The sequence below is a fragment of the Oreochromis niloticus genome, linkage group LG16, assembly GCF_001858045.2.
Source record: "Oreochromis niloticus isolate F11D_XX linkage group LG16, O_niloticus_UMD_NMBU, whole genome shotgun sequence".
NCBI classification, from domain to species: Eukaryota; Metazoa; Chordata; class Actinopteri; order Cichliformes; family Cichlidae; genus Oreochromis; species Oreochromis niloticus.
The window spans coordinates 12247048-12271738 of record NC_031987.2 but is presented as its reverse complement, the minus strand read 5'-3'; the positions used below and the strand labels follow the sequence as shown (position 1 = coordinate 12271738).

Below are 24691 nucleotides of genomic sequence, written 5' to 3'. Positions count from 1 at the left end.
GAAATGCTCTGTCAGTTTTATGTTACATGTGGCAGGTCTCAAACCTTACAAAAAGCTTAATTTTTGTCTCATCAGTCCACAAACTCTTGCAAATTTTTTAGCAAATGTGAGATAAGCCCTTGTGTTCTTTTCAGTCAGCACTAGTTTTCACTTCGGGACTCTCCAATGAATGACCCAGTCTCTTTGCTATTGGTGAATCATTAACACTGACCTTAACTGAGACAAGTGAGGCCTGCAGTTGTTTATATCTTGTTGTTGAGTTTATTGTGATCTGGATGATTCGTCAGTGCACTCTTGGAGTAATATGGGCAGACTGGCCACTCCTGGAAATGGATGTTAGAGTTGTTTACTAGAGAACCGAAGCCTTAGAAATGGCTTTGTAACCCTGGATTGAAAGATGTAAATGACTTTCTTCTTCATCTGTTCTTGAGCTTTATTAGATCGTGTCATGATGTGTTGCTTTCTGAGATCTTTTTTTGATTACTTTTTCACACAAGGTCAGGAAGATTTGAGTTTTTTCCCCCCTCAATAAATGCAATCATCATCAAAGACATATTTAAAAAATACTTGTAATTGCGTGAAAGTGTTGCCTGCCTCTAGTCCAGTGTCAGGTATGACACATTTGTCTCTTTATTCGTAGGTGTTAATAATTTGTAATGCATATACTGTGTGTTACATTTGTAACATCTGGGAATAGTTGACTGTAATCACCAAGAAACTGTAAACATCACTTCATTTGCTCTTTGACTCTCTTTTGAGAGAGGAATCACTTCACAGTTTTAGGACAGTTAAATGTTCAGTGACTTTATGATCTTGGAATTAATAATCTTGTACCAAATACATCCTGTTGAACTACAGGCGGATTTAGCAGGCGGAAATAAGGATATTTTCTTGATTTGAATGCAGACCAGAGGGGCCATTAGAGCATGATAACTGAGGATTCATTCATTTGAAACCTTGCTTTTCATTATAAGATGCACTACATTTTGCACATATAAGACGTATTACATAATTGCATGCCGTATTTGGAATATTACATAGCAAAAAAATCCTTTATCTCATGACATCTGCTTCTGTTTCTTTTCGTTGCATTATGGTTCATCTGTCCCAGCTTGTCTCATTAAAGCATCTCTTTCATCATCTATGTCATATTATCTAAACTAAAGTGTGCTCCACCATAAATACAGGTTTTGCTTAATATGTGTTTTTGTCCGGTGTGTGACAGAGCAGCCATCGTTCTCTCAGCAGAACTCATCACTTTTCTTGTTATCCCCTCCTCATCCTCTCTTTATCCCCTCCTCTCATCTAATCTCTTCTCCTCTCATCCTCCGTTTCAGTCAGGAAGCCCTGGACAGACATCAATGAGGCTCCAAAAGAGGAGCGAGGATGACAGAAAAAGAGAGAGAAAGAGAGAAGAGGATGGAGAAGGAAGAAGACGATGAAAAGAGGGCAAAGAAAGTGGGGAAAAAACAGAAAGTGACCAAGTAAAAGAAAAACAAAAAAGACATGAAAGACGAAGGCAGAGACAGATAGACGGACACCGAGATGAAGAGTAAGTAATTACAGGCCTCCCAGTGTTTTCAAAGCCCCTCTTTTATCTCATTCTTCCTGTGGCTGAGAAAAGGAGAAGGAGCGGAAAGGAAGAGGAGGAGGAGGAGAAGAAGACTAAAGTCGAAGCTTTATTCCAACTCAGACATCAGGCACCAGTTAGCTACATCACAGACACACTCAACCTATGTCTTGTGTGTGCGTGTGTTTGTGTGTGTGTGTGTGTGTGTGTGTGTGTGTGTGTGGCGGTGGGGTATTTGCAGGGTGTTTATATTAAGAAGTTTAATGGTATATTGTCAGTCTTAATGTGCAACTTCTGTTTATCCATCTACAGTAGCAATATTGTGGTTATCATTTATTGTTTAATGTGTCGTTTGATGTTCTGTTGTTATTCCTTCACTGTGTAGCCTTCTTGTTTCAGCTGCTCCTTTTAGGGTTCACCACAGCGGATCATCTACCTCCATCTCACTCTATCCTAATCCTCTTCTGTCACACCAATCCCCTGCATGTCCTCCATTACTACACCCATGAACCTTCTCTGAGGTCTTCCTCTTTTTCTTCTGCCTTAGCAGCTCCATCTTCAAGGTCCTTCACTGTCCAGTCTATCCACGATCCTTCCTCAGCACATCTTCAAACCATCTCAGCCTTCCCTCTCTAACTTTGTCTCCAAACCTGATCTCTCGCTCAGATGTACTCATTTCTAATCGTGTCCATCTTGGTGACTTTGAATGAAAATATTAGCATGTTCAACTTTGCCACTTCAAAATAAAAACATAAATAAACAACTTGCATCATCTCACACCATGCCAAGTGAAGCGAAATGAAGTAGCTGAGGTCACAGAGTTGGATGTGGTAGTTGTGGTGAAATTTTTATGAATTATTAAATGTACACAAAGTGACCTTTAGTGACCTTATTCTGTTACTAATTAGACTTTCAGTACTTTCCATGTAAGTGCAAACTATAACTGAGCTTCTTGTTTCCCTCATGACGACCACATTCATGCCACTGTGGCCTTATGCACGCTAGATGGCAGAGTCGAGTTGTAGCCTGTAGCACATTAATTGCCCCGACTGAAAAACATAGTCTACCTGGGCCACGTTAATCCGTTTCTTATCCAGGGCGGGGAGAAAACTTCTCACTTTTTTCTTATCAAGGAGGAGCCTGGAGACGCACCGACAAGCAGCGGCGCAGAGGCTGGGGCACAATTTGACTTTGCGGAGTAAAAACTCTTAGACAGCGAGTCAGTCCCTCGGCGATGCTCACCCGGCTCCACGCTCGAGATTGATCACCAATTACCGGGACTGATCATCGGGCAGCTTAGCCGGTAGCGCAGAGGAGAAACCAAACCAGTGCGCCCCGCTCCTGAGCTCCAGGTAAGAAGTGTGATCAGCTCCGCTCTCAGGAATGCAAGGACGGATTGCTGCAACACTCGGGGAAATTCCTGAGCAGCACTTTTTTATGCCAAGCAGACATGTGCTTCACTGTAATTTTCACTCAAAGGGGAAATGCACGAATTGTTGTTTTTATTTTATTTTATGGGAAATGATAAAGAATCAGTGGACCATGGCATATTATCACACCGGCAATTCCTTTTCAGAAGTGACTTAAAACAACAACGCACAAAACAATCTTTCTGCTTTCATTTAAACACTTGACAGGATGATTTTGGTGCAAAGCATAATTATCTAGTAATATATGGTTGTGTTTAAAGTGAACACGGCTGGATGAAAACATTTTCAGTGTTATGATTTGCAGGAATGACAGCTTCAAGAAATACATTTTTTAACAGTGAGTGTGTGACAAGCATATAGCTAAATGATTGTGGAGCATGTTAAAGGTAGCTCACTGTGCGTGTTGATGCAAAGGTTTTAGCCTAAGGTGGTAGAAAAATTAGGTTGTTTTTCCATTTCTCACATTTTTCACATTTCCGGCCTCAGTTGGTTCGTGATGAATGGTTGATTATGGATTGGATTAAGTACTGTGCTGATTACTTTGATTAGAAAAGCGGATAGCGATTTCTATTATTAATTTCGTCTCAGTGAATCATTTTAGAGCTTCTATGAATAACAAGCCACGTCATACTTACAGTGCACGGTGTTATTTTTCCTGTGACACTTGAGGTAGTGCGCGTTTGTGACCTAGCACACCTTTCTCCTCTGTCTGCGTAATTGTTTTTCTGGTGCCGCCTGACTGTCCCGGGCCCCGGGGCCCCCAGGGGAAGTCCTGCCCGCAGACAGGCAGCTCGGCCCGGCTGGGGACATGCCGGGTCCTGCCGAGCCTCTGAAGTCTGCTGGCTGGCTTTGAACTGAAGCTGCTGGAGGTGGAAATCAATCCGTCTCGATCCCCCCTCTCTCTCTGTCTCTGTGTCTCTTGCCCTGACTCTCTCTTCCCCTCACTCTCACTCTCTCTCTCTCTTTCCCCTGCAGCCCCCGGTGCAGACATCTCTTCTGCCACTGAATCTTTCATGTTCACAGGTAGAAAGGCAAAGGATACACAGAGAAGAAACAGGAGGGATTGTAACTCATCTTCAAAAGAAGTTAATATGGTTTCTGAGGATTAAAGGGATGAAGGTAGAAAAACTAACAAAGCCAGCGCCTGTAGTCATGATCATCCTATACTGGGCTGAAGTGAATGGAAAATTTGTTTACTTACTCGCTTTTTTGGCGTGATATCATTGCAAGTGTTTTTCTTGTGAAAGTTTAATGTTAAAATTTATGCTAGATGTCACAGCTGATTCCAATAGAGGAAGCATAACCATTTCCCCCCATGGAGAAATTTATAGAGCTCAGGAGGCCTTCTGGGGTTGAATGTTTCGTAAATGCTTCACACATCTAAGAGGAAACTCAACTAAAACACGTCATTCGGAGTTTACTTATGGTAGTGAAGTTATTTCAGCTCATTATTTTAGTTAGCGGGACAATTTATGATACAGCTGTTTGGTGGAGTCTTGCAGCCAAACTTACAGCACCGGGAACATGTGTAAGAGTTACAGTGACCCTGTGCATTTTGCATAATATGCAATATATTGTTTATAGCTTTATATGAAGAACATAAAAATCTAGGTCCAATTTATCCACAAATTAATACTTCCATTTATTTAGGAGGCATTTATTGCTTTTAGAGCTGAAAAAGTAGGCTAGATAAAATTTTTTCTGCATTAGTTTTGCATTAGTTGTAAAATAAACGTGTCAGTTCATCAGCTTTGTAAACCTTTTAAAACATATTCCATTAGTAGATAAATGATTTGCTTTTAAGCCTTTAGCTTAGTTTTACCCTTGTCAAATAAAAAGGTTAGCTCTGTGAATGTGCACACACAAAAACGTTATAGCATCAAAGTAAATTTAAAGTACAAACAATAAAATTCCAAGTAATATTTTTATTTTTAAAAGTACATTCAAGTCTGCAGAGATTCTTAAAAGCACATACACAAATAAATGATTGTGTAGTCTGTAAAGAGATACATCAGATATTAAATTCCACCTAAATTAAATCCTATGATCCTAAAATATTAGAATTATTTTGTAATTTTACAGACAAAATTACAAAATAAATGCAATGGCCTTTATGATACTTTTGTGATAAAGAGTGAAGTGAAAAACTGACCCACCCAAACTCTTGGGTGGGCCATTAATTACTCATTATGGGTCAACAGCTTAAAACAGGGCAGTAATTCTTCTTTTCTGCGCTCCGTCATGGGCTTCCAGGAGGTCCCAAACAAAAAGAGTATTTTATCTTTGCAATAATAATTTGCAATAATCCCAGCAAAGGAACATAAAAGCAAGAAGGCTTTTCTAATCATAGGTTTCATTCTCACCGCTATTATTTCCCCATGCACTGTGCAGACAGTTCAACAAACCAATACTAAATCCTCTCCGTGTAGACCCCAGAGAGGGACGTTTTAATCAAATTGGGGTTTGTGGTCTAATTTGTGTCTACTTATGGTTCCTCCTGTGTATGGGTAACCTACTGCATCAATGTCCTTCATGTAGAGTCTGTGGAGAGAGCGATCTGGCACTTTGTGTCTTACAAAAGGAAAAATGTTGAGAGTGGTTTTAGAAATCAAAGTTTGGATAAACACATGCAAGAACGTTTGTGCCTTAAGATGAAGTTAAAATAGGTTGTCCTTTGCTGGTTGGCAATTAGAGGAATTCATGGGCATCGAGGATGCTTTCATCTCCGATTCTAGTGTTTCTCATTTGGTTGTTGAGACATTTTGCAGGTGGAGAGTCTCTGTGGGACCGTGTGATCAGTGCACTAAGTTGGGCACCTGTGCAGCTGAACATATGAGCTGTAAGATCTATGATAGCATGAGTCCTCCTTGGGCTGTTAGTGATGGCAGATGAAGGCATAAAGTGTGCTTTTGATGGTTTGCAAATACCTCTATGTAAATCTTTAAATTCCCATATTTTGAGTTTTGGGTTGATTGACCAGGAGTTTAGCTTTGAAGATTTCCCTTCCCTCACAACCACATCCATCCATCATGACAAGCTGCTGCTCAAAAGACTTAAATTATCCCTCAATTTCAACCGCTTGAAAAATCTGATTTGTATTGAAAGCTTTTAGAAGGCACACCTATATGGTTCCTTTTTTTAAAATTGTAGAAGTAGCAGTGAACAGTGCAGACTGATTCCACTTCGAGCCAGAGTTTTAAAATGCACTCGCTCTGTTGATTATGAGTGTGGCTAAATTCTTGCTCATCACATCAAATGAGTCATTGCTGTTACTGAAAAGCTTGTCCGCTGTTGATTTGAGCTTGATTTGATCATTAAACACTCTTTAACACTCTTTGTTACAGCACAGTGTCTTCTAGAAGCAAAAAGGCCAGTGAAACCTTTTCAAGGGGCACACCCCAAAAACATATTTATGCTAATTTTTGAAAGTTGTTTTTTTCTTTACTGTAGGTGTATTGAGAGAAGGAATAAGACATACAGAGGAATTTCAGGTAGAAGATTAAGCTTCCCACCTACAGTCAATGCAAAATAAACAGAGACAGACGTGGAGACAGGGAGAGAGATGTTATGCACCGGCAGAGCTAAAGAGAGAACAAGGGATCAAGGAGTGGAGACGATGAAAGACAGATCACCGGCAGGCAGAGAATCAAAGAGCACGGTGACTGACTTGAACTGCGATAGGTGTGTGCTGCATGTGTGTGTGTGTGTGTAGGCATTTGTGACTTCTTTTCATGTGCCCTAAGAGTTTGTTTTTCCTGCGCACTGAGTGGGAATCTGACAGTAAGTCTGTAATTAAACCAATCAAAAGATGAAGAGACATGAAGAAACATCACACATGTATACACACACACACACACACATGCACATAAACATACATTTCACTTTGCGCGCTCAAATTATTGAAAGTGTGTTTCTGTTCTCCTTAAAAAATATGGACATCATTCACCATGAAGTCTTCGAGCTGGCTCTCCTCATCCCATCTCTTAGTGGCACATGTTTACATGAATCACGGTTCTCTAGATGATATCTGAGTCACTGCACTTGCTGCGTGTCCATGTTACAGTAGAATTGCACTCTGATTTGTTGGTGGAAATTCAAGTTGCAGCAAAGCATGTTTTGACGCTCCTGTGAAAACGCAGCTCGAATTGATAAAAGCACGGATGATGCTGTTGGGTGGGATTGGAGTAAATGGATATTTAGTGAGGAGGCAAGAGCCAGCTGTTGTCTGAGGTTTGGGTATGTCTCCAGAGTTGGAAATCCCTTTAATCAGCGTTTATTTTCACATCAAACTTAAGACAGTAATCATGTTGCAAATCAGATGTATTTATTTCCGGCTCATTTAGTTCCCCAATAGTGAGGCTTGATGGCTACTTCACTCAGTGAGTTTGACTTTCTCAAGGACTCGTCAAGACTTTTAAACTTTAACTTTTTTTAAAAGACTAGTACAAGAAGTCAGCGAGAGCCATTAATAGAAGTTTTGATTGAGTTTTTGATAGCCTGACTCAGCTGAAGGTGAAAGCGGTTGGTCTAATTTGACTGACAGGCCTGCTGCCGCCACCACCCCTTTATTTACTTTCCAGCTGCCTGCAAATCATTCAAAGGAGACAAAATGCCAGCAGCACATTCCTTCTTCATAATTCACTTGAGAAAAGAAAGACAGTTGGTGCATTTATGATTACCAAGGATACTTAAATATGGAACGACAGCAAAATGGCCTCATTTTTAAACACACACTTGGATTAATTTTGAAAGCTGCACATTGTTTAGGAGTAAAGTGTGATTTTATGCTTTTCGAGCAGGTTGTTAAGTGCAGGTAGCTGATTATGGCCACTGTTCAGTTAATGACATGGTGTTACACTGAATAGAATAGTTTATTTCTTTTTTTCCCCTGATAATTATAGGCTCGTGCAGTATGGGTTTTATGCTTATAATCTCGTTTTAATCTCTTTATAATTTGAGGTTGCAATGTGAAATTTTACTTTATTCTACTGCGTTTCAGTGATTTATCCTCTTGAGTATAAAACCTGTCACAAAACATAACAACGCATGTATAAAAAGACGTACAATCGTCCAGTTTCGGTGGAAAAAAAATCTGTGCTATGTAAGTCTTGTTAAAGTAGGTTGTTTATCCTAGATGGTGGAGGTTTAAATGACAGACTACAGAAACTTGATAGAGGGGAAATCCACAAAATGTGTGGTTTTCTGCTTTCTGTTTTATCTAGAAACCCACGCCACTGAAGTTTTACTACCCATAAGAAACCGATAATTGACTTCCATAATATCCCAACACTATAGTTTACATTTTAACTGATCACAACTAATTGTCATTTGGTAATTGGTATAAAGTTGTATATAGTCTGTTGTGATTCAGGGCTAATGTAGTACAAATGCATTAAAACTGTACACTTCCTTAACATGTTAGAAAATGCACTAGAAATGAAATGTTGTGATAGCTGGAATCTATAGAAAGACATCAAGTGAAGACATCTTGTGTTCTGACAGAGGCTTAAAGACGGTGATGCTGAAATTCGGCTGCCGTTAGGTTTGCAAGAAAACAGATAGGTTTGAGGTGTTGTGCTTCTTAGATGCACACGCAGACAACCAAGGCAGTTTAAGGCAGTCAGACTGTGTTACATGTGTTTGAAATTGTACCTGGATTTGGCAGGTTAAGCCCTAGTCTGTTAAGGGATCAAATCATTTGCCTGTTTAGGGATAGAGCTCCTCCAGAGAACGCTGATTAACTTTGCAACTTTGTTTATGACCTGGTTGGATTGTGTAGGAATGTGTTTATGGCAGCGTTTGGCAGGTTTATTGGTTAAAAAGACCAACATTGCTTTTTTTATAGATGTTCAAATTGAAGTATAATTCTCCTCAGGTATACTGGATATGCTATATTAGATAGTTTGATTTCTTTTTTAATATGAGGAATGCATTAGTACTAATTGTGGTTTTCTTGCAAAACTTTAATTGTTTATAAATGTGCATTTTTATGAAACTAAGAATTAATTTTGGCATCACTTAAACATTATATAAAGTATGTGACTATTAGGTATTTAGTTTTAACATGTACTTTCATCTGTATAACAAGAAGTTACATCGTGTTTAAGGATCATTAAAAATGTCATTAAGACAGGAAAAGGGGCTGGTTAAATGAAAAAGTGGGAGGAAGAGTGAAAGAACGATCTAAATGGGAAACAGATTTTTTCTTTTAGAAAAACCAAGAAATCCCAAGATGAAAAAAGGCTGGACCCTGCTGCTGATTTGATTGTCATCAGAAATTAAGTGCTTTTCAAGAGACCACAAACCATCCTCTTACCAAATTCTTCATTTTCTACATTGGTTAGCTTGTTGGCTTTGTTCCCTGGCCACTGATTGGCCTAATACTTCATGGGGCAGGAAGTCAGGGTAATAAATATCCTTTACAGGGTCAAACACTGTTGCTGAAAAGCCATTTTCCACACAATCCATCTGTAACATTACTTAATGATACAGACGTAGGAGAGCACAGAAGGAAGGAGTGAAATAGACGTGGCATATTTCCCAGAAAAAGCTTAATGAAAGGAATTAAATCAGTGACACAGAGGAGAAAGAGGCCAGCATCAGGAAAGAGCAATGTTTAAGATGATTACCATCATCACTGGGTTCACTAAAGATCATAGTAAAACACTGGTTGACCACTGGTGAGAACAAATTACATATAGTGTGACAATCAGACAATATTTATGGCCTATAACAGATCTAGAGACAGGTGTACAAACGGTGGACTCCCTATGTGCTAACTAACCACCAGCGTCTTTTACTTTGAAACTCAGTGGTCTGTTTCGAGTCTGGGTTGCAATCTTGAAAGTTAAACCGCTTAGTGAGCTGTGTTTGCAGACAAGTTGGCATCTTCCAAGCAAAACACAGGGGACTCTGGCAGACTGCGAACAAATAAAGCAATTACAATGAGGTCTTCAGTACAACACCAAATACCTCTTGGTGACCGGTTTCACCAAGCAACTTCCAGCTACCACTTGGGAAATGCTCATTTTTTACTCACAACCAGTGGTTGCCGGGTGGTCACCAGCAGGTCTCTTGGCCTGGGTGGTTTGGAATCCAGATGCTTGAAAGGTCAGTTTTCCAAGGAACCTCGTAAATGCAGCCACAGTCTTTCATCTTTGTTCCTGCTTTCTCCTTACTTAATCTCAGGCTTACTCCATAATGCTAACATTGACTCTCTTTGGGGCTTTGCTGTAGGACTCGTTGCTCTTCTAGTTTTTCTGTGGATGCATTTTTGTAGATGCTGAAGAGTGAATTTGGGACTAGTCAGACAATCCTCTCATAGTACTACATAATGAAAAACCTTAGCGCTATGGTTCAAATGTAGCATTTTTATATACTAATATAATAATCCCCCGACTAAATGATCTCATTGGAATTAACATCTAAAGAACTAAATGGTCTGTATTTATATAGCGCTTTACTAGTCCATAAGGACCTCAAAGCGCTTTACATATCCAGTCATCCACCCATTCACACACTGGTGATGGCAAGCTACGTTGTAGCCACAGCCACCCTGGGGCGCACTGACAGAGGTGAGGCTGCCGGACACTGGCGCCACCAGGCCCTCTGACCACCACCAGTATGCAACGGGTGAAGTGTCTTGCCCAAGGACACAACGACCAAGACTGTCCAAGCCGGGGATCAAACCGGCAACCTTCTGATTACAAGGCGAACTCCCAACTCTTGAGCCACGATCGCCCACGATCGCCCCCTATCAATGTAACTTGATAGGTAAAGTTGGATTGAAATTACATATGTGAGAATTTACACTTTTAGGAGCGTCTGTATAAGCAAACAAGATGGGTTGAAGAGCACAAATACACCTGGCATCATTTTCAAGTTTTCTCTTCATTCCGTTTAGTTTATTTTGACAAAAACTTGATCACAAAAACAACTTATTAGAAAATTGTCTGGGTTCAAGTTAAAATACGCCTTTTTACAATCTCACACACATGCTACAGGACTCGATTTGATTTTCTGACTAACGTAAGTTAATAAATTAACAGCTTGCACGCGCACATTCTGAGGGTGGACATCCTCACGTAAACACCAGACAAAGTACTCTGAACCACATTCGTGGTCATTTCTGCTCCAGTAAGTGTAGCATGACCTCACACAAAAACACACAGAATCACTTGCATAGCTTCCAACGGCTTTGGTACCACGACTTGTAATTAGTCCACTATACAACTCATACAATAAAGTGTCTTATTAAAGATCAGTTCTTATTTGTATGAATTTCAGTCCTCAGATTAAACAGGCTGCGACTGTCTGTTCAGTCCAAATAGTTATTGTTGACATGATGGATAGAATTAGTCCATTTCCCATAAAAAGGTAGATCCTATAAACTAATCATTGGACTTACACACACTTACACACTTGACAGCCTTTAGTGTTTTCTTTGTAGATATATAATTTACTTATGCATTAAAATCTAAAGCATTACTGCAAATATTCAAGCACATTGAGCACATTAAGCCACATGTATGAGTGGTACATTGCTTCACTTGCACAAAAAAGAGGACAAGTGGAATTAGCAAGAAAGACGTAGAGCCTGTCTACTTAGTCCTTGTATGATGTAATCTATGGGAATTTCCAAAGACCAACATCTCCTTTCACCTGCAGGATGTAAACATCACCGTAATGACTTTAAGTAAGTCTATCACATTTAGCTGACACATTTTGTTGCAGTCCATATCAATACAGACTTTAACCCGCTTTGAAGTTCTGCTCTGGATCCTTAGCAACATTACAGCATTATACTTGTCACTGTAGGCCAAATAGCTTTGGCAAAAGATGCCTTCTTTAGGTCTTGCTGATTAGTGTTACATGCGTTTAAGGTTAATGCGTTTGAAATTGTGCATTTTTGAAATGAAGCGAGATAAATTGCCGCCCCCTCGCTTTGTGGTATTGCACATTTAATTTCTTCCGCTAACAAAAACAGCAATCAGATGCAACCAAATGAAAAGCAGACAGAGCTAATGAAGCCAGGGAGGCACCGAAAGGCTTCTAGAAAATGTTTACTACTGTAAAAATGTACTACAGATGAACAATGCTGGACTGTGATTCATACACAGTGCATTTGCTGCGTTACTAAGAGCAGCTTACACTCTTACTTAGTAATGACACAGCTAAAGACAGAAAGGTTATTTATCGGCGATTTTAGGATCGTTAGAAGATTAATACCCTTGGGGGGTTAAAGGCTTGGGCTTACTTTCATCTTAGACCTGCCCCAACAGAGAAAGCTGAGGTTAGAGAGACAGCGTGCGGGTTGAAAGAGGTAAAGCAGACTGTCAGAAGACACCAAGAGTCTTCAAACGCTGCCGTGTTGAAGTTATGTGTGTGTGTTGTGCATGGGTTTATGTGTGTATCACTTTAACCCCATAATGAGAAGCCTTGAGGGGGTCCATAGCCATTTGGCAGATCTTAATTTCCTGATTTAAAAAAAAAAAAAACTGTCTCCCCTTTTATCTCCTTTTCAGCAGTGACACACACACACACACACACACACACACACACACACACACACACACACACCGGTTGTGGTCTTACCACAAGTACTTGCGCAATTAAGCCTGTTTTGCCCTTAAAAGCGAATTGTGTGCATTTATAGCCCGCGTATATGTGTGTTCATGTGCGTGTGTGCATGTGCGTGTATGTGGATGCTGTAATTAAGCAAGATCAAACCTCTGGGTTTGTAGAATTAGCCATCGTTAAAGATCAGAAGGTTTTTAGTCAAGTGTGAGACAGGGAAGAGTGAATTTAGAGGTTTGGAGCCAGGCAGCAGACAGATTGTGACCTCAGATAATTGTGGTCTCTTCCTTTTTTTGTCTCTCAGACACACTGACACATACACAAAAATACTTTGATACTCTCGACAAGTTCAGATGGATTTAAAGTTCAGCCGTCAGTGTGTGAAACTGAACTGATCTGACCTCGGGCCACACCGGTTAAAACGGTAAAACATGTTTTTATCAAAGTGTCAGTGCATGTGTTTGCTGGTTTTCTGATTTAGGCAGCTAAAACTACTGGTACATGGCAGGGAGTCATTGCCTTGATGGATGATGAAAGCCAGTCCTGCTACAAGACAGCACTGTTGTTAATTTCCATGAATGCATCTTGATGACTGTTAAACCGATCCATACTTAAAAAGATATCATAGAACAATATGAAATTGATTTTAATGAGCGATTTTAACGAGGTCACGTACTTTTCGGTATAATGTTCTTTTGATAGCTCATGACCATATAATCAGGATTCAAACATGCTGGGATTTTTGTGGATTCTTCAAACAAAAATGTTATTTAATTTTATATTGCAGGAAGAAAAAAATGTTAACTGTACTGAGTCACAGATACACTGAACATTGTGACTTGAAAGTACAAAAAAATCTGTTAGTTTGCATAATGATGTGTCATCCAGTATTTAGTATGTGTCATGGCCCGTTATAAACAGGCGGAAAAATGACTGCATCTATTATCTGATGCCTGTTATCCAGCAGGATAACACGCCATGTTACAAAGCTGAAATCATCTCAGTCTGACAATGAGTTCACTGTACTCAAATTTGTGACAAAACGTCAGAAGCTATGTGATGCTATCAGGTCAATATGGACCAAAATCTCTGAGGAATGTTTTCAGCACCAAGTTGAATCTATGCCATGAAGGACTAGCAAGGTAGAAATAATAATAATTAGGGCTGGGCCATATCATACCGTTCACGGTAATACCGGTATAATGTTGGGCAATGATAAGAAAATGAAATATCGCGATAGAATATGGGTAAAACACGCATGCGCAGTGCCTTTGTTTTCACGCACATGGCGGAAAAAGCATGGCGGCGACGGAGAACGAGAAGGGCGAAAGCGGCTCGCTGAATGAAACGGATGAACCAGAATTGGTTTGTAAAAATGCTGCAACTTCAGTGGTGTGGAACTGGTTTAACTTTCGTCCGTCAGATACACAACAAAGCACTATTTTTGGTAGAGCATGCTAGCGGGCGTCGTTATTATCGTGTTTTTTGGAAAATATGGCACACTTAAAATCAATCCTTTGATTTTTCTGAAAATCGACAGTGCCCCTTATAATCCCGTGTGCCTTATGTATGAATTCTGGTTGTGTTTACTGACATCGAAACGACCTTATGTGGTACACGGCGCTCGAAAATCTGTCAAATATTTTAGTACGACTTGCTAAGCTACGAACCCGCACCGCTTGATGGATTGCCGGAGCATTATGGCTACCGTAGTCAGGAGCCTCGCGGAGTGATACGTACTGTGCTTCAACATAATATTACCGTATTGTGTGTGTATAACCTCTTTTTAAGTTTTGTGGATATTATACATGGTTTTGCTAAGGATATGTCGGCCAATTTCCACTGGAAATGCCTTTTGGTTAAACTGTCAGCAAGGAATTTGCATTTGCACTGTTAAATTTTTATATAGCTTTAATGCATATAAAAAACAGCAGCTTATTTAAGTGAAAATACATTGATGGGTTTTTTTTTTTTGCACTAATAAAGTTGTGGAGTTGTAAAGTATTTTGTCTCGTGTCAATTATATCATCAGTTATAAAATTATCGCAAATTTTCAAATGTATATCGTGTTAAATATTTTTGGTCATATCGCCCTGCTCTAATAATTAGAATAATTAGAATGGATCCCAACCAGCTGAATTACTCGGAGACATATGTATTTATTTCCCTGTTGACCGTGATATACTAATGACTTAATAATAATTTAGTAATTTAATGTTCCAAGCAAAATATATCAGTGAATGGTATTTAAACATAGACACAGACACCCACCCACACACACAGAAATGCTATATACTCAGTGCAGGACAAACATACAGTGACTAAAATCAGAGACACTTTCTTGGAAACGCTTGCATTTCCAAGAAATAAACAAGCAATCAAACAATACCACACAGCAGATTAATTTCTGGCACATTAAGGGGAATACACACATGTTTTATGAAGTGCTGCTATCAACAACCTTATATCCAAACACGGCTGTCATTTCACAAAAACCAAACTAAACAAGCTTTCTCTTCCTCCGGGATTTTATAGCTTTCCCGACCTTTGCAACCTCTTCGTTTTCTCGTCAGCTTGTCATTAAGCCGTTTAGCAGCGAGGTAAAGAATATTTTAGCGTGTTTGCAGAAACAAACACAAAATGTAAAATTGCTGTTTACCTAATGTCAACTTAATTATCACAGTAGCTGTGGAAGTATGATTTGAAAATGGATCCTAGGCATTTTATTTTAAGTGTTTTCCTTCTCCTTTAACCTGTGCTTAGCAGAACTATAAACTGAATTAGAAACATTAATATGATTTATTACCTGCTGATCGACTATATTACTCTGGGGATTTACACCCTACTGCAAGCCAACTTTTTCCACCCTGATGCAATAGCAGGTTAGCATTAAATATTAGTTGCACTATTAAGTGGCAGCCATCAGTGTGAAACTAGGCTTGAAAGATGTTTTTACTCACGTTTCAACTGAGGTTGAGGTTTGGAGAAAATTTCTAACCCAACGTGACAGAGACATAACAAAGAAATAGGCGTATAATTAAATGTTGTTAAGTGATATCACCAACCTTTATTGAAGCAGAGGTTAGCCAACGGTGATGTGTGCTTGTAGTTATGAGTCAGAAGAATGCCATGGGCTGTTCTGTTGCTTTTACTTGCTCTTGGTGTGACGTGCTATCAGCATGAGAGTGAAGTCATTTGGGCCACACCGACATGTACACACACACACACACACACACAGACACACAATATCCCCACTGACAGCACTGCTGTCGGCAGGATGCTGAGATTCATAACAATGCTGTTTTATGATTGAAGTTTTGTGCAGGGGTCTGAATGCTGGAATGTTTGCATGAATATAATTCGAATTAACAACCTGTCTTTCTCTCAGCTCTCCCAGGAAGAACACACAAAAATGTCAGAAAGGAGGGAGAAGAAGTCGATCTTTCTGTCCTCGTTATTAGTAAGTTTTCCTCTCCTGCCTCATATCCACTCATTTTGCCTTATATTTGATAAAATCTTCTCCCTTGTATATCTTCATACATCACTTTCTCCCCCTCTCCACCCCTTCTCTTTGTCTGTTTGCGTTCCTTTTCTCTTCTCTTTACTTTTTTCTTCTTTTCACGCCCTCTCTAAAATCATAAAGCAGTAGCTTCCATTTAAATTCGTCATCTTGTTTTTGATGCTGACCCCTCAGAAGCCCATATTGGTCCAGCAGTATGGCTCGCAGCCATAATAAACTCCACATTTGGCACAGGAAAAAAACAGATTTTGTGGTATTATGTGCCAGCAGCTTGCATAACTCCTCAGCACTTGTACCAATTAGTGAACCTTGGAGTTTTTATAGAACAGATATCTTTATAATCTGGCTTAGAATCTGGAGATTCTCAGCTTGTTTTGATGTTGAAACCTACTGGCAGTCTTCTGACACCCCCCCCCATCTTAACCTCTTTCCCAGAATGACAGACAGTATACTTCTCGGCTACTGTCATGCAACATAGCACCCTTTTGATGGTAGTATTATAGAAGCGATGGGCAATAGCACTGTATTAGTTTCTGCTAAATTATAATTCTATAGGCTGAGATAATTATGACACATTAAAGAATGTGTCATCTTGCTTTAAATGCTTTTTAAATACATCAACTACATACAAAAAAAATTGACAAACGCTATTTAAAGCTGATGTGCTTTAAACGTGCATGCTTTTTCAAGGCCAGCAGGGGGCGACTCATCTGTTCGGTTTCTTAGTCAGATCGTTCTTATGGCTAGCTTCAAATTACCAAGACAGCCAATCAGACATAAATGGGAAACCACAAACTATGATAGCTACCAATATATAGTCTGTGGCAACAGACTAGCTTGAGATTGAGTTCAAAGTTGTTCCACTTTACTAATCAAAAGATTGGTACCTCATAGGCGCACTGCAGTTGGACAATCTGTGCTGTTAGGGAAGTAAATATCGGAACAGCTTACTAATGACAATAAACGAGCGCTCTACTTATGCCACATTTAAAGCTCATCTTAAAGAAGCTGATGGGAAAACAGGTCTGTGCCCATTTGAAACGAATTTCTCTCTGATGAGGTATTTATATCTGTTTTTGCTGCATGTCTTTTTTATGCGACTTGTCCTGGGAAACCAGATGTATAATAGCAGTTTTGATCAAATCTGGCGTCTTTAAATCTTTAAATATTTTTGGCATCTTGATGTCGATTAGCACGTGTTGTAACTGTTAAATGAATAAAGACACAAAGAAAGACAATATCTAAATGTCACTTGCAGAAAGTGATTGCTCTCAGTGACTCCACACTATCTCTAAAACTAAGGATTTCAGTTTCAAACTAAGCATTTTAAATCCACCAGTTTTAGTTTACTCATCAACAGAAGCACTAGTTAACCTGTGAACTCTTGCAAGCTATTCTGGAGGAACTTTCCAAACTCTGATAAGGATACAGACTATTGCTTTCTAGCAGGATGTTTGTGTTAAATAATGCAGATACTGGCATCTGAGAAGGACTGGTATAAGAAAGCCCATACCACAGGGGCCAAAATTCACACTTATAATTAAAAAATAATAGTTAAATCTGTCTCTGTGAACCAAAAACTTGAAGTAATTTAAGTATTTACTGTAGAGACTGCATTAAATATGTGTTAAACTATATTTAAATTGTACAATGGTGCTTAGGATATATAGGCGAAGCTAAGGAATAGATTAATCTGGTTTGAATCACCAAATATCTGGTATGAGATAATATATGCAGTCAAATACTGAATATCTAGACACATAAACACACTCGTGGTGTAGATGTATATTTATTTAAATGGTGCCTTATGTCTGCTGACATGAGATGGTTATTAGGGAGAATACAGTGAGTGGGAGATGTTATTAAACAATAGAGAGAAGATGGAGAAACTTAGTCATGCACAGTCATGCACTCATTTAATTTCACTCCATCATTTTCTGGACTGCAAATGATTTTTAAAAGTCAGTTCGTTTGTTTGGAAAAGGACAAAGTGTGCTGGTGAAGCTATAAATACCAGCTGCTACTTATTACAGTGAGCCACAGTGACACGGCACAGAGACACATAGGCTACACCGTCACATTTTCACATTTTAGAGGACGTTATACTGACTTGCGTTCATTTCCAAATCTTAACCAATACCACAACTTTCCTTCATGCAACCCTAACCTACACCTGAAAGGTCTAAACCAGGTCTTCACCTCACACTTCAGCGATTGAGGTTAATGAGTTACTGTGCAGATATATTTATGTCTAAACAACATGAGTAATACAACCACAAACAAATACACACACATGCAATCGATGGGATCATGCAAACTCTTGTTTAACATGAGGACAGCTAACGATGGTCTCCATCTGAGTTATTGCAGACAAAGAAGTCAGCATGTTTGTTTTATTTGCTGCTTGTTTATTTCCAGTTAAAGTGAAGATGCTTATTCATGGACGCTTAATTTTATTTATAGACTCTATAAATAAAATGAAAGATGGATGTAGCCCCTATATATATCATCAGCCATTTCTTAGTGGCCCTTTGGAGAAACTGGAGTATCTGCTTTTCCAGAACTTAAACTATGATAATAAGAATTAAAAAATGATATTTAAGGCAAATACCAATACCAATATTAGGTGATTTAAATATCTGAAAGTCCAATATATTGGATGATTAAGTAAATAAACAACTACAACAGTGTAGTTGTTTATTTACTGATCTGTTTTTGCTTGAATAAGCTGGTTGTTGTATTTCCAAACACAACTGTTAGTATTGGGAAACTTGCAGAGTGCCCTCTGGTGGACAAACTATGTAATGTCAACACTTGTAACATAGTTGAAGAGTGTTTCTCCTGATTATGATTTATTGGAAATTACAAATTCCACTACTGATAGATCAGCAAATAAGTAATATTGGCCCTAAATCTGTTAGATTAGGTGTTGATCTGGATCTATTAAGCAGCAGTGCCTTTAATTTTTTTGCCAGTTGCAAACATGTCTTGCACAGGGAGTCTGTCAGCAGTAGTATGTATCTGTGATTTCTGTTTTCACAAGTTATTATATGTTGTTTTGTCCTTATTTTGTCTGATCTCGACTCCCCTTTTCTGACTCTCTTTCTCTTCCTCCAGGTGTGTTGTGTGTTTGCTAGTGCAGAATATAACATCTGTGGACAGAATGAGTTCTTCAACCAGACCAGTAACAGCTGTCAGGCCTGCCCTCAGTGCCAGCCAGGACATGAGCCATATATGGTGAGAATGCATGCATGCACTCATACATAAAAAATTTTACTTAGTAAACGTTTTTTTGTTTTGTTACACTATCTGAGTACATTTTGAAATCAACCTTTGGAATGAACTGACAACGCGAGTGAAGGAAATGCAGTAGCGAATCAGCATCAAACTAAGACCGTCAAAAACTGAAGAAAAAAACTGACTTTTTGAATGTAGGTGTCAGTTTTGCTTAGACCACCCACAATCCATGCATTCCAACACATACGCATATATACAAATACACAGCACGCACACATAGCTGCATGGTGAAGGGTGCCTTAATTTAAATGAACAATTTCTTTATGGTTTATTGCTACCATTGACTTCAACGTGAAGGCATGCATTACAGTGAATGGCTTGCAGTAGTCACATAGTGATTTAGCCCTCGTCAGTCAGTCTGCCAACAGCCAAAGCAAACAAAGCGCAGGTAAATGCTTCAGTGGACACCTGGGGGTGCCACACCCGCTTGAGAGAGACAGCTGCACTCAAGGGTGAACAGAATGAATTACAAGCTGTTTTCACACATGCTCTACATCTCTGAACTTTTCTCGGTATTACTGGTGGAGCTGCTTATGAGAACGTAAGTGTCCTACTTAGTCAAAGCAGAACAGTGTATGGTCTTTACCTGGACAGGTAGATAGTACAAACAGAGCTGGAAAATACCCAGAATTCCCAATAAGTCATAAGTTTGGCCTCTTGCATGCTTTGCTGAGGTAGCACCCGTGATTTCAAGCAGTAGTGAGACCAACTACATTATTGTGTGGTACATATAAAAAAAAAAAAGCAATGATATTTTTTCAACATTTGTAGAATTCTTGTGCATAAACAGGAAATCTATATGCTGCATTTATTTAATATTTTGAGCAGACCCTTTATTAGAATTTACTTTTATATATATATTTGTGCGAATACATGTGTCTGTTCAGTAGAAGCTGGATTCTCTGGGCTCATTCACCTGCATGAATAATGCTTAAACCATTTGATCAAAACATAACAGAAAGAAAAATCCAACTTCTCCAACTACTTATCTAAAGTCGATGTCCTTTAAAGCAGCTGTGGGTCATCTACTGATTGGAATGTCGGTCATTCGATCCATGGCTCCTCTAGTCTGCGAGCGGAAGTATCCCTGGGCAAGACACTGAGCCCTGAGTTGCCCCCGGTGTTTGAATGTATAAATGTTAAGTTAAAAGCTCTTAGACATAGAAAAAAACACTTGTGTAGGTGTGTGTGTGTGTGTGTGTGTGAGAATGTGGCCTTTTGAGTGCTCAAATAAAGGAGAAAAGTGCTGTATAAGTGCAATTTAAATCTAAATTTGCATATTAGAAAGAGTTATAAATTATATTGATATAGATACGGATTTTACAAAACAGAACCTTTTTATCAAAAACTGAAAACATGGCACACTGTTTTGTCTCACATTTTATCCTGCTGAAAATAAAATAAATGAAATAAACCCGACTAAAAAATATGAATATAAAATGTTGAAACACCCTCTAGGTATTGTTAATTAAGACTAACAGTTCAAACTGTCTTGCTTTATAAGGGTTGCGTGGATGCAGCGGTTAATGTGACTGACAATGTCCTCAGGATCTGATTTGTACTGGCGCACTGAAGTATGTGGCATCACTGTTTTTCCAGCTGAATGCGAGTCACCTCAAATCAGGCATGATGTTATGAACGGACAAACCACCCAATACTGCAGGTTCCCTCGGCACTCTGACTGCTCAGTGGCAGTTTTTAACCACAGCAGCTTATTTAAATAGACAAAAAAACTCTGCACTCTAGACTCAGGGCTGGACGGGCAAAATTAGCAGCAGCTGGATGGATGTTGTAGTGCATTCTGTATTTAAAGAGCTTAAAAAACAAGATCACAGAAAAAGCATGAACCAAGAAACGATCAAATACGACAAATATTTTAATGATCCCCAAAGGCAGACAAAAAACCCCACAATTACACATTTGCATGAAAGTGATCACAGTGCACTAAACCCTTTGTTTCTATCTTAGTTCTCTCCTCTGGTGCTTTCCTCATTCCTGCTTTGTGTTTCCGCATGTTAACAGATACTTCTATAAAGCAGCTGGTGAAATCAAATGATCTTTCTCCTCTTTCTCCACCTGATGAGAAGCTCAGTCTGATAATCAAAGAGTAATGCAGCCATTTGAATGTAAACCTCGAGTAGTTTCATCAGTGACATGAAAGCCCTGTTTGCACTCTGATCCTTTAGGTGCCACAGTCTGGAACAGTCTGTCACTTGTTCTTCTGTTTCCCTGACACGTTTCTTGTACATATGTGTCTTAATCACAGTATAACCAGAAAGTTCTTGCTCAAAACAGAGACTCCAAAAAGTACATGCCCGCACACACTCGCACAGACACTATGCAAGACTCCACACAGTGCAGAGAGATATTCAAGACCTATTTCAGTGCACATCTTGTATGCAGATTTCCAGGCTAGTTAACAGCCCACCCTTACGTTTCTGATTTTGGTGGAAGGGTTGGTGGGGGAGGAAACATTGAAGAAGTGAAGAAGTACAGAAGTTTTACATCAGATTGCATCTTGTATTGTGTATTGTGATTATGGTCCCTTGTAACCTCGATGTTTGATGAATAATATGCACTGTAAGTCTGAGGTAATCGCCTTTATTTTTCTTCACGGTCAAGTATTATAATACAAGCATAGCTATCTGAGTTTCACTCACCTCCATAACTCCTCTAATAAGCAAGATTCAAAAAGGCATCAATTTGCTTTTCAAAGGAACGAGTTCTTAATCATTCTGGAGAAGCTTTGAGTCACTGTAATCCTGAGTATAAATGATCCAACAAGAGCTTTAACTCAAAGCGACAAGATCCTGCCGATAACCCAGCACGGTTTTATATCAAACAATCACACCAAGACTCACGGACGTCAAAAAAAGAAGGGAGAGAATATTAGATTTCTGTAAGAGTCAGCCTGCTGTAGCCTAAAGCTAAGAGGCATAGGCTTTTTTTAATAGACAGATGAAAGTGGGAGGGAAACGAAAGATGAAAGGAGCGAAAAAGAGAAAGAGGTTGATGTGTTTTTACATGTGTGTGTTTGCGTGTGGCCTGTTTGGCCTCCCAACTGAGAGGAATTACCATGTGGAGATGGGAGGAGATGGATGCTCGAAAACATACCAGTCGTCTTAAACAACACCAGTCATTGAAAAGCATGCGCAGCTAGCCCCTGCTTCTCCAGCCACACACAAATCTGATATGCGAAAAAATCAGATATTCCTCTTGTCTTTTGAAAAAGTAATGTTAGATTGTCTCAGAACAGAGATAGAAACACATCACTGTTTTATAATGCGTGTGTCCACGTCACAGTTGGAATGTCAATGATCAGCGATCTGTAAATTGTATTTATTTGTTTTTTGATTTAATAATTGATCATAAAACTGAAAACGTCTCTTTATAAAAAACGTGTTTGTGTGTGCTTTGCAGACCTGCGGTCATGGTGTGAAGGATGAAGGCTTTACCTGCGTGCTGTGCCCAAAGGGAAAATACTCCGGAGGGAAATATGAGATCTGCAAACGTCACACAGACTGTCATGCCCTTTACAGTGCCACTGTTCACATACCAGGAACTCCCGAACGCGACGCAGAGTGTGGACCCTGTTTACCCGGGTAAAGCACACTAACAAGCAGAGGCAACAGCCATTTAACACATGCAGGACACCTTTTAAATGATCACACAAAGAATCATTGAACTATTAAAATATACTCAGTGTTTTTCATTGGCTTCAGTTACTTAAGCAATGTTAATTGGTAAATAAGACAAATGCATGCGATGAATTTCCATGTCACTTATGGTCAGCTTCACCCATCTGTTATTCACTTTGCATTACAATAATGAGATAGCATGTCAATAAAAAATAGCCTCTGTAGCCTTTTAAATATGCAAATGACAGGTGAACTGTCACTTTTTTCCTGGTGCGTCTTCTTACATGTCCTTGTAAATATGTGTCCCATAAGAATAACAGGTGCTTAAGCCTTAAAACATCTGGCTCAATGTTATATTTAAAAATGACTTGAGCACTTGTTTGCCTCCAGTTTTAGCTGCTTAGTTGCTAAGTTCTTTTTACCTTTTCCTGATGCATTACTGCATTTCTTGGCACACTACTGCCACCTATAGAACACTGACTGGTGTAAAACCAATGACATCACTCGAACAAATCGCCCTTTGCATGCAGACACAAGAAGAAGAAAGAATAGATCCAGGTGCTTTGTAGCACTAATTGTGATCAGAACTCCATAAAGTACATTTAAAAGCAGCCTGACATACAAGAGACATAAAAGAATAATCACATGGAGTCTGAAAAAGAAAAGTACAGATCTTATGAAAATAAAATAAGCATATGACATTTTTAAAGAGACATTTTTTTGTTTAGTGTAGTTTTTTTTCTTAACAAGGTACTTAATCTGATCAAGGCAGATACAACAGACGTGGTTATTTTAGTTGGCAAGATCAACATTTCCCAGATGACTCATTCCGTCTAATTGTACACATCGCAGCCGTATACTGCTGTCTCCCGATAAATTTACAGAGATGGATAACTTTGCTATGGATGCCAGTTAATTCTGCCAAAGAAGGATATTTATGACAACTCATCTTTGGGCAAACAGACACGGCTGATTACGTCCTGAATGGATGTTCGACTCAAGCGTCGATTTACTGTACAGCATGCATTTTTAATATGATTCGCACGCGGATGCATTATTTAGCATGTGAATAGGCTGCCGTGCTCCATTCGGTTTCATACGTCCTCTCGCTTTGTATGCATACACACTAAATCTTGCACTTTTCAATTTGCACATGGCAGTTGTCTTTGCAACCCCATGCCACATAAATATTAAGTCAATAAGGGACTTTTAAATGTTGCCAGACCTTCCTCTCCTCCCTCTTCCTTATTTGCCCTTTGCATCATCAATCATGCTGTGTCGCCGCCAATAAATTGCTTGCTTTTATTTATTTTTTTTTCTATTCAATCATATTTCATTGGAAACATTTTTTTGGTTACATGTGGGCAATATAGCAATACATAATATAGTAGGTAGGAAATTCATGATTGGGGGATTTTTAAGAAACCTCCCACTCTATCACAGGGAGTCTAATGTTGAAATCATCTCATCCTGTCATCAGCCTGGATGATGATCTGCTGTCTTCTAATTTTGTTTGGCTCTGAGTCTTATGTCACAGGATGTTTTTGCTTTTGATTTGTGTGATTTTTACAGGACTGAGTGTGCATTGCATTCACTCATGTCTGTACTGTAGATGCTTCACTTTATATGTGGCTATACATCAGTAAACCTCTCTATAAAT

General features: G+C 39.1%; 1 protein-coding gene across 6 annotated transcripts in view; it reads left to right on the top strand.

The window, feature by feature from the left end:
* Positions 1-24691, top strand: part of edar (ectodysplasin A receptor) — a 44366-nt gene that overhangs the window by 5135 nt on the left and 14540 nt on the right. For 3 of the 6 annotated variants that reach the window (XM_025903793.1, XM_005451942.4, XM_019353309.2), the window contains exons 2-6: positions 1338-1552; positions 2704-2922; positions 15965-16036; positions 19214-19333; positions 22814-22995. In XM_025903793.1, the coding sequence (XP_025759578.1) occupies positions 15989-16036; positions 19214-19333; positions 22814-22995 (350 nt within the window). In that variant the 5' untranslated portion in view covers positions 1338-1552; positions 2704-2922; positions 15965-15988. Of the gene's footprint in view, positions 1-1337; positions 1553-2654; positions 2923-6475; positions 6682-15964; positions 16037-16867; positions 17120-19213; positions 19334-22813; positions 22996-24691 lie in introns of those variants that run through there. The other 3 variants (XM_025903792.1, XM_019353310.2, XM_005451943.4) reach the window with 3 other exon arrangements.